The sequence below is a fragment of the Rhinoderma darwinii genome, chromosome 10 (assembly GCF_050947455.1).
Source record: "Rhinoderma darwinii isolate aRhiDar2 chromosome 10, aRhiDar2.hap1, whole genome shotgun sequence".
Lineage (NCBI taxonomy): Eukaryota > Metazoa > Chordata > Amphibia > Anura > Rhinodermatidae > Rhinoderma > Rhinoderma darwinii.
In genome coordinates, this window is record NC_134696.1 from 32,197,620 (window position 1) to 32,215,989 (window position 18,370).

Below are 18,370 nucleotides of genomic sequence, written 5' to 3' on the forward strand. Positions count from 1 at the left end.
TGAAAATCACCCAGGGCAGAATGGGAGGAGTGCAGGATCAAAAATGGAGGCAGTCACTAACCCCACATATATGAATCACATAAACAACACAAAAGTTTCAACAGCACATTCCAACAAAATGAAACAGAACGTGTATACAGGTGCAAGAACGCCTGTGACTGCAAATTTATACAGTACACAAGAAAATGGCGACAGCACACTGCAACACTAATGCCACCTAAGCCACTACATATAAATAAATCTGCATTACTGTTAAATCTACTTATAATAGGGAGGTTCTTAGCGCACATTTTGATCAAATTGTGTGAGCCCACTTGCCATGACAAGGTGACTTCTACCAGGTGAGAACCTACGCTGCACATACACCCAGAACTGGGACTAAACGCACGCACACACGTACGTACGTACGTACGTACGTACGTACGTACGTACGTACGTACGTACGTACGTGTACTTATATTATATTTGATCAGGCACTAGTTGGACCTGATGGCTTCCATTGTTGGTTATTAGCCGCCGGTAGGCTAGAGCAGAACCTCTAGGAAAAAGACCCAAAACAAAATTCTGACATAAAATGACTAAAATACGCCTTAACTTCATCACCAAAAACAAATAATAAATTGATTTATATCCAGTGCCTGTTCTCCATCCTTATGGAGGAGCACCAACCTAGTACAGTCAGTATCATACCCAGGTCCACTGTGGTGCCCAGAATAACTTCTGGTGACAACAGATATTCAGGGGGGGGGATATATCAAAAGGTTTACACCAGTTTTCTGGCGTGAAAAGTTACAAAATTTGGTGCATGCTATAGTTGCGCTAAAACGTGCAACTTTGTACTTTTCTCACCCCCTCTTAAAATATTTGGTGCATTTTCCTCCAACGTAAACTAGCTTAAGACTAGTGTTGGGAATTCCAGTTTAAATATATCCCCCCCCCCCCCATTGTATCTATCATAATACAGAAAGGCATTGACAGCTGGGTAGCGCATAGGGGGTGGGGGGGTCCGAGTGGAAAATTTACAGCAACAAGCTTTTGACGGTTATAAGTTTACATAAAAGTGTTGCTGCAAATAGCGTTTGACTTTGGCGTCAGCATGCTTGATATTGATTAACTTTCCAAGCGGTAAACTATTTTCAGAAATGGCCTCCCCTATTTTTTCTCCTGAGAAAATTCTATTCGCTTTCTAATTATGGACTAGTATTGCAAAATATTTTTAACGTTCTGGAAAGCTCCATGTTGTTCTTCTGCTTCGCCTAATTATCTCCCGCTAATAAGGAGAAACTCCAAGCATCCGAGCTCTCAGATACTCGCGCAGCAAGAAGATCCTTCTCTGTGAGAGCTTGCCAATGAATATGTTCCCTGTTAATAGGCAATCCCCTCTGTTTATCTCCTCCGGGTGTACGTATTATTATAGCCTGATTAATCTGATGAGTGAAGCGACTTTATTCCTTTACAGTGCAGGGCAATGGGGATGTGTTTGCCCTTTAAAAGGTGCTGTCCACTGTACCTATATTTTTGATAGGCACATAACATTTTACATGAATGAACCAATTTTTTCTAAATGGAAAGAATTATCCCAAAATCTACAACTAGTTCAATGTGGCATCACAGTAAAAAAAATAAAAAATATGGTCAAGAAATTTTCCTAATGATTTAAAACCTATTGCTTTAGAATCACTAGTAATATAATTTAAAAAAAAAAGGCTCCAAATGGCTACTAAAATGGTGGCAAATGCAACCAGAAATATAGTTTGGCTTCTACATTTTATTATTTTTATAAGCATTGAGTCCTGCTACAGATTGAAATAATAACATTCTGGCTGCCCCTAGGGGGAGCACGGGAGCTGACTGCCCGCGGTGATATTATTCAGGTCAGTGTATAGCAGTATGCTTCCTCTAGTGGCGGCTGCAGGTAGCCAAAATGTACAGCGCTTGGTTTTCTGTAAATACTTTGGTCAATCAATCAGCCCACAGTCTGGTGTAAACACTGCAGTCCGTTACAATGAGTGTCCATCAGGGATACTCATAGGTTTACAGAATAATAAGGAGCCTCAGGTGGGAGTAAGGGCCCTTTTACACTGGCCAACTATCGGTCAAATGAGCGTTCCCAATAATTGGCCCGTGTAAACAGGACAACGATGAGCTGATGAACGAGCTAGTTCATCTGCTGATCGCATCATTTTTAATGTGCAAAATATTATCGTTGTTGGCAGCACGTCTCCCTGTGTAAACCCACAAATATTATGCAACTCCGGTGCTGACTACCCCTTCAGACATTATAGCCTTAGTATGTGAACTTGCAGCAGTAATGTAAAATTAAAAGAAGTGCTAATACGCCAATCCATTTCTTAGCACTTTTACAGCCTTGTGCACTCAAAGTACTAGGTAGAGATATAATAGTAATAATAATAATCCATTAACAGCACCTAAAAACAGAATTGTTAGGGATTGTTGACTTGATATATTTTAAAATTGATAGATTATATATTTAGGGGTAGTTGCATTAACTTTTTCATGCAACTTGGATGATAGACCATCTTGATATCTCTGAGAACATCCGCACAACCGCTGTGTATGTAGATGGGTGGGTGCAAAATGGCTAATGTGCCAGTTCCTTAGGCATCAAGTGAACAGCAATAAGGAACGGACCATAGCTCTCCGTAATCTGAATGATGTGAATTCTTTATTCATACAAGTATGTTCAACGTGTCAATGACATTATGGAGGTTGTTTACTCTCACAAGTGTTTTACTTTCAACATGCAAATCTGGTTTTCAATTTTTCATTTTTTACTAGACTTAAAAAGTTTACTATTGTAGGACCATTAATCCTGGGGAGCAATTAAAAAAAAAAGTGAGTTTTTTTGTTTTGTTTTTTATTTACAATAAACTCTGACGGCATATCACGTGGGTGCCCTGGGTAAAGGACATGCAGCCCCATTGGCTTCCGACACTGTCTGGTATTACATTACTGTACTGCAGTGCTGGTTTGGTAGTGGCACTACGTAGTAAAAAGGGGATCATCGGATTCATACTGATCAGACATCGATGGCAGATTCTTGTGATTTTTCATCGATGTCTATTGCCGAAAAATCCTTTCAAATATACAAAGATTTCTAATTTTTTGCCTCCACAATGGAAACAGTTAGTGGTCCGAATTAATGCTGGAATTTTATATTCTACGCACTGTATGTAAAAATATATATGCTAATTTAGTAAAGGCCAGTCATTACGTTCATTTGTAGAAAAAAACACGCATAGCTGTGCTGTGTTCCAGGACAGCAAAACAATCCCCCGTTTATCCGTGAGCTCAGGAAGTGGGTGGCAGATGGCCTGGACTTCATATAACAAAGCGGCTAATAAATTCAGGCAGATCCTACCTAAAACCCAAGAACCCTGATGAATAATGGTTAGGACCGGGAAGGACGCTGCATTTTGTGGACCTTACGTTGTAAGTAGAACAATTTTTTTTTTTTTTTACTTTTAATTAATTGTTAGATGTTATACTTGTATATAATATACTATTACTTCCATACTCTTATCCTATATATTTGGGCTCTGGTTGGGACTTTGGTATGCTGATGGACAGAGCTAGATGGCAGAGGTTGAATCGCTTCACATTGAATGGCGCTACACGTTTGTAGGTAAAAGTTGAGGTGTTACACAGTGTGTAGTCAACTGTTCCAATGATCTGTTACCAAAGGTTATGGTTGGTGGAGTAGTAATGTTGAGGAGATCATTGAGAAGGCCATTTATTAGGTGGTAGGTAAACCTTGAGTCAAACCCAATGATTCATGTTTAAGAACAGTTAATCCTAATGCTTCATCCAACCCATGACTCACAGGGCTCCAGGAAGAAGAGATTTGTGGTGCTGTATGCAGGTGATTTAGGGTCCTCTTACTTGGTCCGATGAGCGGTGATAAGAGACCGCTCGTTGATTGGTCTGTTTGCTCCTTTCACAAGGAGCTATGATCAGTAATTTATCAGAATTGGACTATAGGAGCCAACTACATAGTGGGCCATATCTCTGGAATGAGAGGATCTATGGAAGAAAAAACCCAGCGCTGGAATCAGTGAGTCAATGCTATTCAGCTCATTTACCGGTTCAACTCATATGACCTTATGACAGGTCCTCTTTAAAGTCGGCTGAACTTGCTAATTTCAACAGCCGGACAGTCGCTATGGATTTTGGATTTGACCATCTCCTGGGAGATCGGCCCTCTCGCCATTCACGCATCTAGATTTTTTTTATTTAGCATTTTCCTTTAAGCTTTCTACCTTTTTAATAAATATCTCAGCAGAACTGATTTTGTCATGTAACGGCTTCTTTTGTGCATCATTATAATTCTGTGTTAAGTTAGTTGTTTGCTTGCAGTCCTATGTAAAACCACAAATAACACATTAAGGTAACCTGTTGTGCCAAATGACAAACTCAGCTCTGCTCTATTTGTAGTTGATGTATTCTGAATGGAACATTATACAGTCACTGATGCGGGATCACTATTATTTGTAGAGGTGGAGGGTCTGCTGAACCAAATGTCATGAACCTTATATCCTGTTGCGTCGTGCTCATATTTGCACGATAAACATTATCTGCAGTGTCGTGACTGCCTAAGATTTTCTATTTTTTTTTTAAGAGTAGAAGACGGTGGAAATCACGATCTACTCCTACTCTTAGAACAACGTTTTTTTTTTAATAATCTGAGTACGTTTCCGTGAGAAATGCTAATTACCCAACGATACCGTGCTCATGGAGAGCTGGAAACTGTTCAGAATCCCTTGACTTGACCCTATATATACGTCACTAATATGATTATACTCTTTAAGAACTTGCTTTATCTGTCCCAATTTTAAAGTAAAGTTTTCTCCTTTTATCTTCGAGTCCATTAGATCCCTGTTGCCACATCTAGCCCATTACTATTAAGCATCTCCTATAACCCAGTTAGTTATCGGGCACATCTAAGATGTTCTTGTGGGTCCTTCCTTGTAATTCCCAAAGTTCACCCCTCGCCTGTAGACCTGCCGCTTCTCCAGCTCCACCGCCACTAAATTAGGGACTCCGTGAAATTCTCCATTGACTTTATTTCCCCACTTCTCCCTTTCTTGTCCCTGATAAGCAATCCAGCCTGCCTTTTTTTTTCCGGGTGGAGTATTAATGGCATTGACAAACTTCTACTGTCCTCCTCGAATGTAACCAAAAATAATTTCCTTCTGTGAAATATTTTGCTACATCCAATTGAAACATTGGTTGTGGTCTGTTAATTGTAATCCCTTATACACCCCTAGACCTCTTTAGAACATATATGCGTTACAGACCCACGCACTCCTTCAGTCATGTATCCCCACATCCATATGTTCTTAAATGGGAACTAGATTTCAATAGCACGGTGGGCAAAGCGAAATTAAACAATGCCTAGAACCGTGTTTCTCCTTCCACTCAATGATCCCACCATTAATATGTCCTATAAAGTTGGTACCTTGTCCTGAGTCTCTAATTACATAGCATTCGAGCCCTACAATCGGCGTTTGCAGCGGCAAAGATCCCAGCACTTTCACAGAACATTGGCCCCCGTTTACCTGCCGTAGTTTTATTTTGCCACATTCAAGACCAGTATATGTCTGTATATTTTTGTTATAGGATGTTGTAGTAGGCTGTGCTATTCTATACAGAGGGAAAGAGTAAAAAAAAATCTATACCTTTTTGTGTATTTGGTGAACATATGCCACTGTATGCCTATATGTTGGCTTACCTTGTAGCCTTTCATAAGAGATACACATCATAAAAAAATCGTCCCGACTTATGCCTTTGATGGTAGTTCCTGGTTACCTGAAAAACTTTGGAGACTGTGCTAGGGATGACTTGCTACATATAGAGTGGAAGTATTCATGTACTATATGATATGAGGCGTATGGCCATGGCTGAAACGTTGCATGGGTGAATAAAGTTCCTTAGCACTTTGGATGTGCTGCCCTTAATCCTGTGGTTTGCTACCTCTCCTAATCTACTATCTGCAGGGACCTGTGGGAGGTCCTCCTGATGGCCTAACCCTAGAATGTGCCATCACTTTCTAATAGGTGGGGGTCCGACTGCTGGAAACTGCACCGTGGCCCTATTCACTTGAATTAAGCTTTTCTAGAGTTCTCTGCACAGCCGGAGACCGGGGAAGCTGGTGTGAAGGAAGAAAAACGTGAAGGGACCCCTTAATAATGGGACCCCTACCGATTAGATTGTTATGGCACATCCAAGTAATATACCATCACTTTCTGGGATGGGGAGGTTTTCTTATACATTGACCCAGTTCAAATTGCTGACCTATTATTTTTGTGACTTCTAAACTATTGCACATGCTTAGACAAAGTCCTTGATACCCTTCTTTGAGGTGCAGGTCCACCTTCACAACTTCAAGAAATCCAAAAGAAATTAAAATGTCCTTAAGATAGCCATACACAATGGATTACTGTTGGCTGGAAATAAGGATTGGGTATAATGGATGTCAACAATCCTGTTTCTTTGGCACCCTGAAAGACCACCGCAAGCAATTACAGTGTATGTGTGTGTGTGTGTGTGTGTGTGTGTGTGTGTGTGTGTGTATATATACACAACCCCTCTTGGTTTATATTCCCTGCAGTATATAGGGAGTAAACAGATTTTTTTTCCCCCCATATGAAATAGTTTCATAAAGTAGGCACAAATTGACCATGGGACCGTAAGCTTTGGTTATACAAAGTCATTTTGCAAGGTTGCAAAAATGTGTTCTAGCAACTAGTGTATCCCTTACATGCTATAGTATCAGATTTTCAAGGCTAGTGTATGTATGTATGTATGTATGTGTATATAAGATAAGATAGACTTCGTTGATCCCCGAAGGGAAATTTAATGCCACGACAAGACGACCTCTATGAGGTGGGAACCTACGCTGCACATACACCCAGAACTGGGAGTAAGCCTTTATGTGATTCATATATGTGGGGTTAGTGACTGCCTCCATTTTTGTTCCATTCTGCCCTGGGTGATTTTAATTAGTTTAATGCTGGTTCCTACCATCCCCAAGTATATGTAGGCTTAGTCCCAGTTCTGGGTGTATGTGCAGCGTAGGTTCCCACCTCATAGAGGTCGCCTTGTCGTGGCAGGTGGGCTCACACAATTTGATCAAAATGTGCGCTAAGTACATCCCTATTGTAAGTAGATTTAGCAGTAATGTATATTTAGTGGCTTAGGTGGCATTAGTGTTCGCAGTGTGCTGTTGCCATTTTCTTGTGTGCTGTATATCTTTGCAGGCACAGGTGTTCTTACACCTGTATACACGTTCTTTTTCATTTTGTTGGAATGTGAGATATATATATATTTTTTTTTTTATTATGCAATCAAAATACAATAAATTGTGGCTGCAATATCTTTCACATGTCATCCCTTACCTCTCCGGAATCATTCCCAGCTTGTCCCAAACCTCCCCAATGGTTACAGGTCTTTTCTCTCCCTGTGCAGTTTGGGTCTTTTATTTATTTATTTATTTTGGACGATTGCCAGAACAGTGGGATTTCTGTGCTATTTAGGAATCCTCGTAAAGGCACAAAGATTTTTATGTCTCACCAAAGCTTCCCAGGCCCTCACTGTGCCACCAGGCAAGTATCTTGATAGAACCCCAACCCCATGTTAAGTTTTGCCCTGATCTTTACATTTCACTATAGTGCGAGTGTATAAATGTAAGGCCTTCAATGGTCCGATGTCTCACTGACCCTATGTAGTCATAAGGTATGGCCGCCTTTACATGCCTGATCTTTATGAAGCTGCAATCCAAATAAAAATTACTGTTTGTTTGAGCCATTTTGCTGTTCTAGTCATGATCCTCTAGTCTCAGCCCCCAGAGGAGGGGGCTCCCCGTCACGGCTTCCATATGTGATTACAAATGTGTAGAAATTGCTTCTTCAAGTGTATCTATTTTTACCCGCTTTAATCAGCAGCATGTAGGTGTACAGAGCGGGATGCCATAGCAGTCGAGGGCACAGAACATTCTGTGATGAATCGGTAAAGGCTGCAGGGTGACAGTCGCCTCCTTTTTTCTTTACTTTTTTTATACGTTTTTTTTTTCTCACACTTCGTTATTTGCATCTTTAGTTAATGCATTTAATCACCAGATCTGTAGCCACATTTATCCTGTATGGATAATAGACTGTGGGTTCTCTGCATTTAGAAGCAAGCAAGCAAAAACCGCTCTTAGTCACTATATTTACACATTGTCCCACATTTAATAATTCTGTTTAATAGTTTAGGCAGCGTAAACCAGGCAGGCACCAAATTGATCACAGTTTTGCTGTAATGGCCGGAAGGAGGTGAAGGGAAAGTGAGCCCTAATCTACCCACCGCCCTGTCCCTGCCTACTTGCAACGACCCGCCCTAGGCGACGAGGTACAACTGGGCGGCGGTCCCTACGCTGTCTAAGTGCACAGGGAAACAAACAGGGAACATGCAAGGGAAGGGGCAGTAGCCACGGAACGCCACGAGGAAACGGAGCGGCGAACGGACAGTCAGGACCAGGACGAAGTGAGTACACCCAAGCGGGCAAGGAGACAGAAGCAAGCCAGGGGCAAAGCAAAGCAGGACAAGCAGAACTGCAGCAAGGCAGAAGCACGGCAGAAGCAGGCTGGAGCAAGCAGCAGTGGGGCCAGGAATCCAAAAGAATTACAAGCACTGAGGGAGAGAACAGGGCAGGTAATAAAGGACAGGGGGCGGAGCTAACTCCGACAGACCAGGCCGCGATAGGCTCTCCCACTCCTGAGCCTGCCACCCTGGTTGGTGGGAGATGGTGTCAGTCGAACAGGTCTGGCCTCAGGTGTGGATTGATTAATCCCAGGAGTATACCTAGATGAAGTACCTGGCAGATCCCTAACATTTGCTCGCTGTATGATAACTTGACCTGTTAGACACTTTTATCTTCCTTATAGCACTTTTGATTTGACTTTTTCCTGCGCCAGAATTTCGTGTTTTTGGCACATTTTAAGCCACGTCCCTTTTCGTCAAGCCATGCCGCTTTTTTTCGGAACGCTTTTAGAAAAGTGTCTAGTGAGGTGCAAACCTCAAAATTGCACTAATTTGAGACCTTGCGTCAGAGTTGCTCGAGGAGGAAGAATTGAGTCAAATTTTTTCTTTTATAAAGTAGAAAGATGGGAATTTATCAACTTCTCTAACTGGCGTAGAAAAGTTGCAAATGTATCAAAAGTCAGAATTTACAACTGTGGGGGCAAAGCTGGCGTAAAATGTAGGGGAAATCTATGCCAGCTGGTATCAGGCTTAGATTTCCCTCTGGCTCACGGCCAGCATAAGATAGGACAAATTTATTAAGAGGCTGGCACCTCTTATTAAATTAGCCACATCTTACTCCTGCGGGCTTTATACTAAGACTGGCGTATGGAACGCCAGTGTTAAGTTTGCCCCAAAGTCTAAAAACTGTTCACCTCACTGATCAACGATGCCATGTTCAAACTGATTGACTCCTTTAGAGACTTCACACTCTTCTACCGGAGATGTTTTCCACAGTTTCTGAAGACCATAAACACATCTGCAATAGTGTAACACCGTAGCGGGAGCTGGCGCTCCCCACAAGAGTCCGCCATATTCTTTGCTAGCTGCTATTAGCCAAACATCACTCCCCCCTCCCGCTTGGGCTAGTAGTGTAGCAGACCGGTCTAGATACTTTGCTGCCCTTAAACAAGACATTATAGTATTATGACTGATCCGCTTAGTCCAGTAGACAGCAGGTCACACATGCATTTACATATTTCGGCAGTACGAAGTGAATATATGATTACACAGAAAAACTATTCTTAAAGGGGTATTACAAAAATACATGTTAATGAATAATGGGGAAACTAGATGATAACTGTTGACTGATGTACTTATGCTACTTAAAGACACACCTGAAACCTGGGCTGCCATCTTATTCACCCAAAAATACCGGCTAGTTTCATGGTGTATTCACACGTGCTGCGTTTTTTTGTTGCCACAGTTTTATTCAAAAGCCTCAAAAAAAGAACACAAAACTGGCATGTGTGACTTGACACAGGTCTGGGAGCCTCAGACAGACAATGACTCCCTGTAACTAAAGCCGGCCATGTACAGAACAAAATGTTCATACGAACAATCCCACCAGCAATAGAAGAGGCTAAACTGGCCGATCAGGGAGTCCATCCAAAATAAAGCAAAACTCACAAAGACTTGTGCAAAGTGGCAAATGAGCGGCCGATCAAGTCTTACACATGGAATTTCGACTGACCATGGACAAAATTTTCCAACCTAGCTGATCACGTCTTCGGCAGACAAAAGTCTGCTGTCAGACATCGTGAACAATCGTGCGTGTTTATTTTTCAAACGATGGTCGGCCAAAACGGCCAAAATCTGCTATTTTGGATAACTTCGATCTTGTGTATGGCCAGCTTTAGTCCATATCCTCCTGTTCCCAAACTCTGCTCCTGACACTCTGGGTGCTGAAATTCTTAGAGTTGGTAGCCTGGCTAAGGAGAAGTATCTATTCCAAATAGAGATAATATCCTGACTGCGCACTTGCTATTGCCGTGTAATTGCTGACTGTTCCGATAGTTTACCGGCCTGTTCGCAACCCTACTTGAAGGGGACCATTGAATGCAGCATTTTGACCACCAAGCCACCCTAATATGACGTCCCGTACAGCTCCACCTGCAGGTAGATGTGCATTCATATCATTTTTGAGCCATACAATTGAGGTATAGGTGTTTCTTTAACTTTTTTTATTTAATTATTTTTTCATATACTGCAAAAATAGGATACAAACATGAGCATTTTCATGCATAGGGAAAAAAAAGCGTGTTTGGATATCTTTTTTTATTTTTTATTTTTATTTTTTCTGGATATGGACAGCGCCACCATTACGTTGCACTGGTATTGGGTGTTTGTTAAATAAACTAATAGTTTGAAAATCCCTTAACAAGTCCCAGTCAGTCAGGGATAATTGGCAGGTATGGATTACTAATCTGTGTATAGGGACCAGCATACAATGGGTCAGGTAGGGATAAGACTATAAATCATATGTTCTCTTATTAGCTGATAAAGGAAAATATATAACTGCTGACTTCAAAGATTTCTTTTAAGATAACGTTTTTTATATTTTTCCATTAGTAGATCTAGGCAAGACCTTACTCATTTAGTGTAGTGAAGCACTAGTACCCATGTCTGTTAATTGAGTGGTCCTCTTCTGGGTACATTTTTGGCTGAAAGCTCCTGTAGGAGCTGCTCAGATGTAAAATATTCTATACCGCCATATTTTTTTTTTGGGAGTTACAACTCATGTACTTCTATTTAATGTTCACTTTGTTATTTTTGGGAAATGCTCCTGTTACATTTATATGAATATTTATTGTGTATTATTTGGATGTGTCTCTTATGAAGAACCATTACCACACTGCCTGGGGTCTATGTAAAGGAAAGGGAGCCCCATAGCAAAGCCTAAAATGGAACACCTTTCCAACCACATGAGCCATCAGGACTTGATGTTTGTTTGCACCCCCACTTTGTGTTGAATTCCCACCCTCGTGTTTGCTAACCTTTAGGGCCTGTGGAGAAGTGATCCCTGCCTATATGGGCTGCCCCTATGGTATGTATGCCCTTGCACACTGCTGTCATGTCTCCTTTAATATGATTTTATCATGTTTAATAAATTTGACCTGTAAAGTTAGATCTGGATTATTTGCCGATAAACACTGTATATTAATAAAACGATGTCTATTTTCTATTTTACAGCTTCAACGAGTGAAGCCAGTGAAGGAGAAATCAGGAGACCAGTCCCCAGCAATGGAAGGGGCGGTTCAGCTTCTCACCCGGGAGGGCCACAGCATCTCCCACAATTCCAAGCGGCACTACCACGATTCCTTTGTCTGCATGAACAGAATGCGCCAACGTGGGCTCCTGTGCGATATTGTGCTGCACGTGGGGACCAAGGAAATTAAGGGCCACAAAGTGGTGCTGGCGTCATGTAGCCCTTATTTCCACGCAATGTTTACAAGTAAGTAACAGGCATGTGGTTGAAAAAAAGAAAATATGAATATTTTTTGTTACAGGAAATTCATTTTTATGACAAACTTTTACATTGGAGCACCTAATATATAGCCTCCTAAAGTGCCAATGTATGTGCCAAAGAGATGCCATTTTTAGTGGAATTGGCTGCTAATCAGCAAAGTAATTCTAAAATATTTTTCGGCAATATTTCTGTGTCAAACCACCATTGTGTTAAAGAAAATGCCCACCACCAATAAAAACGTACATCTGTTAATTAATGTGACCCCGGATCTTTTTCTGCACAGTATTTTACTTGTTACAGCAGCCATTTGTCCCACACCTGCTCTTCTTGCTTTATTTGTGGGCAAGAAGTTAATCACAGGCAACCATTTTGGATGCTATGGAGCCCTGCATTTTGTCACCCTGTCAAAGAAGCATACAGATCTACACAACCCCTTCCCTCTCTCTCCATGTCTATTAGGCCAGGATCACATACGTGATTTTGATGCAGTTTTTGGCTACGTTTTTTTTTTTAAATCTAATCCCAGAAGTGGAACCAAGTGACTGATTCATCTTTTTTTCCTTTTGTGTCCACTCCTGTGTTTGGCTCAAAAACTTGAGCCAAAAACTACCACAAACGTCATCAAAATTGCGTTTGTGATCCTGGCCTTAAGGCCCTTTTACACTGGCCAATTATCGGGCAAACGAGCGTTCACAGAAAGCTCGTTCCCGATAGTTGCCCTGTATAAACAGAGCAACCATCAGCCGATGAATGAGCAAACGTTCATCCATCGGCTGATTGCATAGTTTTGAATGCCGAAACTATTATCGTTGTCGGCAGCACGTCTCCCTGCGTAAACTGAGACGTGCAGCCAACATGATAGAAATGTATGGGGACGAGCGATCGGAGTAACGATCGCTCGTCCCATACTTGCTCCTTGTGAAAGGAGCAAACGAGTGCCGATCAACGACCTGTCTTGTTGATCGGCGCTCGTTTACACGGCCCATGTACTTTAAGTCTCGTGCCTCTTTCTCCCATAGTCTTATCCTTCTGTGTTTACTAGCTTAGCACAGACATAGCTTTACATTGAAAAGGGAAGGCCACATGCACCCTTAGAGCAAAGCCGGCTCTTTCTTGAAGAGTTTCCATTAATTTTATCGGAGGGATGTACGAATGCACTGCTGTGCGTGGATAATCATTTTACATTGCCCTACAGATTTGTTATGTCTAGTTCTCCTATCATTGTGGATTCTTGCACTGTGCAAAGCATAATGTGTTATATTAGTAGTATTCTTTTCCCTCTTGCAGATGAAATGAGTGAAAGTCGGCAGACTCATGTGACCTTGCATGACATTGACCCTCAAGCGCTGGAACAGCTGGTTCAGTATTCTTACACCGCAGAAATAGTGGTGGGAGAAGGAAATGTGCAGGTATGGGATTTCATGTGTGTCACCTAAGCAAATGCTCTGCCCCCATCTATTTACTGTGTAGGGACCCAGCGTGCATGTCTACATATTGAAGTCTATATACCATCTTTACAGGTCCATTCATTCTAATATCACAAAGTGACAAAATATAGAAAGGGTCTTTGCACATAAAATACACTGGGCAGGTAATCCGCTCTGCTCCCCCTGTCCCGTGTCACAATGGCCGATAATCCTTTTGGTATTTTGAATGTGTCTGCAAACAATCCACCTAATCCCTATAAAGATTTATTATTCTAGTTTACCATCTGACTATATAAAATTATTATTTGCATACTTAAACTTTGCACCTTCTTTGAAATTGTAGTAAAGATTTTGATAAGCTTGTTGGTCACGAAGTAGATTAGAGTGTTGTTTTAATTTTGTAACATTCAGTTAGAGACCACGATCTGTCCGCTAACTCAACAATAAGCATGCGTTTGGATCGGCTGAGGGTGCATATTAAGTCTGGCACCGCTTATCTCACAAGGAACAAAGGTTCAGGAGCAATGCCTCCAAACACATTACAGTTTGGGGAATCTTGGTGACCAATATCTAATGTGTGGGGCTACTAGATCTCTCTGGAATTCTGCAATAAGGGAGGGGGCAGATTTTCTTCTGTGGTGCCAGGGTTGTCTGGCTGTTCTCCCTCATAAAAATTAACTGGCCAAGTGTGCATCGTGGATCAGGGTTGTTATCGCATTTTTAATAATTGTTTTAGTAGTGATGAGATGCATTGACAGTATAGTGTCATAGTGTTAAAGAGGCTCTGTCACCACATTATAAGTGCCCTATCTTGTACATGATGTGATCGGCGCTGTAATGTAGATTACAGCAGTGTTTTTTATTTAGAAAAACTATCATTTTTGACGGAGTTATGACCTATTTTAGCTTTATGCTAATGAGTTTCTTAATGCCCAACTGGTCGTGTTTTACTTTTTGACCAAGTGGGCGTTGTACAGAGGAGTGTATGACGCTGACCAATCAGTGACCAATCAGCGTCAGGCACTTCTCTCCATTAATTTACACAGCACATAGTGATCTTACTAGATCACTATGTGCAGCCACATACATTAACGTTACTCAAGTGTCCTGAGAGTTAATAGACATCACCTCCAGCCAGGACGTGATGTCTATTCAGAATCCTGACACTTCGCTAACGTTTCTGTATGATTTATAGCACAGCACATCAAGATCACGCTGGGCTGTCATTTACAGCGTAATCTCACACAAACGTTAGCGAAGTGTCAGGATTCTGAATAGACATCACGTCCAGGCTGGTAGTGATGTCTAGTAACTCTCAGGACACTTGAGTAACATTAATGTGTGTGTATGTGGCTGCACATAGTGATCTAGTAAGATTACTATGTGCTGTGTAAATGAATGGGGAGAAGTGTATGACGCTGATTGGTCAGCGTCATGCACTTCTCTCCACAACGCCCACTGGGTCAAAAAGTAAAACACGCCCAGTTGTCCATTAAGAAACTCATTAGCATAAATCTAAAATAGGTCATAACTGTCAAAAATGATCAGTTTTCTAAATAAAAACCACTGCTGTTATCTACATTACAGCGCCGATCACATTATGTACAAGATAGGACACTTATGATGTGGTGACAGAACCTCTTTAAGGTGAGATTGAAGCATGATGAAGATCCTAAAAAGCAGATTCACAATAGCATCAGTAGGGTTATCCAGCAATAGCGAATCAATGTGAAATCCATCTTACACTCATGTACCTAATACTGACCATATACAAAGACGTGTATAGTCAGGTGAAAGGATATGATCAAACTTTGTGCAATACCAAATGGTTGATAGAAGCATTAGACCGTGACCTTATCATTGCATCGTGCTAAAATACCATACAATGCATTGGAAGCTTTGTATAATTTGCACAGCTATATACAGTCATTGCAGAATTACAAGCTGACATCCCAGGTTTTCTCTGTGCCAGACGCTGCTCCCAGCTGCCAGCCTCCTGCAGCTAAATGGAGTGCGAGATGCCTGCTGTAAGTTCCTGCTCAGCCAGCTAGACCCTTCTAACTGCCTTGGCATTCGTGGCTTTGCAGACACACACTCTTGTAGCGACCTGCTCAAGTCCGCACACAAGTACGTCCTGCAACACTTTGTAGAGGTGTCAAAGACTGAAGAGTTCATGCTTCTGCCTTTAAAACAGGTAATCCTAATTCAGATTTCTATTGTTTAAAATGTTAACTGAATGGGCACTGGATAATCCAGGGGTAGGGAACCTTTTTTTGTATGGTGTGCCGATAAAAAAAAAAAAAAAATCCCCCCAAAAAATCAAAGATGAAGTGCGCCATGCAAAATAAGAAAGTCATATAACACAAACGGTTGCTATGTATGGGCTATTGATCAATTAACTAAACTTACATTTCAAGTTTAACCCTTGTCCCTGACTTTCTTTGCAAAGATGATCCATCTGTGGTGCATACGAGGTGACTTTGAGCTGGACACAGGCCTCACATTGGTCTGCAGTAAGCCGGCTACATGAAGGGCTGAGGATGGAATTCATGTGTAGGAAAATCTGCTCACGCAGAAACGTTGACCCAAAGACTGACCGCGTCCCCTTATTTAAACAGTCAAATTTCGCAGGAAGGGAAGCCCAACACATAAAAAAGGGACCGTGCATTTTCTTTCGATATTTCAAATTTTTTGCACGGCTCACAAAACTTCATTGTCCACAGAGATGAGCTCTGGGAGTCAATCAGCTGCATTTCAAAATCATCAATTCTCATCCATTCAAAAACTGACAAATGCTCACAAGAGAGGAGTGGCTACTAAACACCAGCTACTGGGAGGTACTCACCGGAGAGGGGCGGCTGCTAAACACCAGCTACTGGGGGGTACTCACCGGAGAGGGGCGGCTGCTAAACACCAGCTACTGGGGGGTACTCACCGGAGAGGGGCGGCTGCTAAACACCAGCTTCTGGGGGTACTCACCAGAGAGGAGCGGCTACTAAACACCAGCTACTGGGGGTACTCACCAGAGAGGGGCGGCTGCTAAACACCAGCTACTGGGGGGTACTCACCGGAGAGGGGCGGCTGCTAAACACCAGCTTCTGGGGGTACTCACCAGAGAGGAGCGGCTACTAAACACCAGCTACTGGGGGTACTCACCGGAGAGGGGCGGCTGCTAAACACCAGCTACTGGGGGGTACTCACCGGAGAGGGGCGGCTGCTAAACACCAGCTACTGGGGGGTACTCACCGGAGAGGGGCGGCTGCTAAACACCAGCTTCTGGGGGTACTCACCAGAGAGGAGCGGCTACTAAACACCAGCTACTGGGGGTACTCACCAGAGAGGGGCGGCTGCTAAACACCAGCTACTGGGGGGTACTCACCGGAGAGGGGCGGCTGCTAAACACCAGCTTCTGGGGGTACTCACCAGAGAGGAGCGGCTACTAAACACCAGCTACTGGGGGTACTCACCAGAGAGGAGCGGCTACTAAACACCAGCTACTGGGGGGTACTCAGCGGAGAGGGGCAGCTGCTAAACACCAGCTGCTGGGGGTACTCACCAGAGAGGAGTGGCTGCTAAACACCAGCTACTGGGGGTACTCACTAGAGAGGAGTGGCTGCTAAACACCAGCTACTGGGGGTACTCACCGGAGAGGGGCGGCTACTAAACACCAGCTTCTGGGGGTACTCACCGGAGAGGGGCGGCTACTAAACACTAGCTTCTGGGGGTACTCACAGGAGAGAGCAGCTACTGAACACCAGCTTCTGGGTGGTGCTCACAGGAGAGAGCGGCTACTAAACACCAGCTTCTGGGGAACAGCTGTACAGAGATTTTCCTGGGGGGGGGAGGGGGGGCTAAACAACCAGCTTGGGGAGCTGAAAAAAAGCTGCTCAGAAAATTATATTTTTAGTGACTTCATGACTTTTTATTTTACAGGTAAACCTGTAATGGCCGTGACGACAACTAGGAGAACAGGGGGGTTGTCGGCGCTGAACAGGACATAGAGCGGTGCTGCATTGTGTCTTTGCTAAGCACACAACACAGCGCCGCCCAGTGTTCAGCACCGAGAAACACAACCACAAGGCAGAGCGGCGGTTTATTCCATCAACGAACTGAAGCGCCGCTCTGCCGTCCTAAGGAAGCATCGCTCTGCCCCTGTGTCTCCCCTCTCTCCCTTCCCCCCACCCCCGTGTCTCTCCCTGTGTTCAGCACTGCAGCATACAACGGCTCAGGACATAGTGCCCTGCGTGCCAGCTGTGGCACAGGTGGCGGAGGTTGCCGACCCCTGGTATAATCGATACAGGGATGCTGCGCAATTTTATGGTCCTGAATTGTAATGCAATCCTGAATTCACTGATCTCCTAGTCTTTCACCTAAGCTAGAATAGCTCCAATCCTTTTTACTTGTCTATCCGTGTGTTTGGTGCAACTTTGTAATCACATTTTATTAAAAATTTATTTTTACTTTTTGAGATAGAGCTGCTTTGAATTTTGTAAACAGAGCAGCTGTATCATGCGCTGAGACCTGAATCCGTCAGGTCTATGGGACTGATGGCATCAGTGACAGCAGGTCTTGCGTGTCTCTGACACACAGGATTCACCTGTAATCGATCACATCTAACATGAACTCTGATGTGATCGGTAATAGTTCGATCCTGCATGTTAGGATCGAGCTGTTACCAGCAGGACTTGCTTTCACTGAACCCGTCCATGCCGCTGACCTGACGGGATTCAGGTTTCAGTGCTAGATACAGCTGATCTGTATACAGAATACAAAACAGCTGTATCTGAAAAAGTAAAGACCATTTTTAATAAAATGTAATTCCAAAGTTGCACCAATCACACTGATACAGATTTTTATAAAAAAACAAAACAGAGAAGACACTTAAGGGCTTATG

General features: G+C 42.8%; 1 protein-coding gene across 3 annotated transcripts in view; it reads left to right on the forward strand.

Moving 5' to 3' along the window:
* KLHL17 (kelch like family member 17) overlaps window positions 1-18,370 on the forward strand; it is a 55,016-nt gene that overhangs the window by 10,759 nt on the left and 25,887 nt on the right. For all 3 annotated transcript variants that reach the window (XM_075839709.1, XM_075839710.1, XM_075839708.1), the window contains exons 2-4: window positions 11,773-12,034; window positions 13,337-13,458; window positions 15,449-15,670. In XM_075839709.1, coding sequence (XP_075695824.1) covers window positions 11,773-12,034; window positions 13,337-13,458; window positions 15,449-15,670 — 606 coding nt within the window. The remainder of the gene's footprint in view (window positions 1-11,772; window positions 12,035-13,336; window positions 13,459-15,448; window positions 15,671-18,370) is intronic.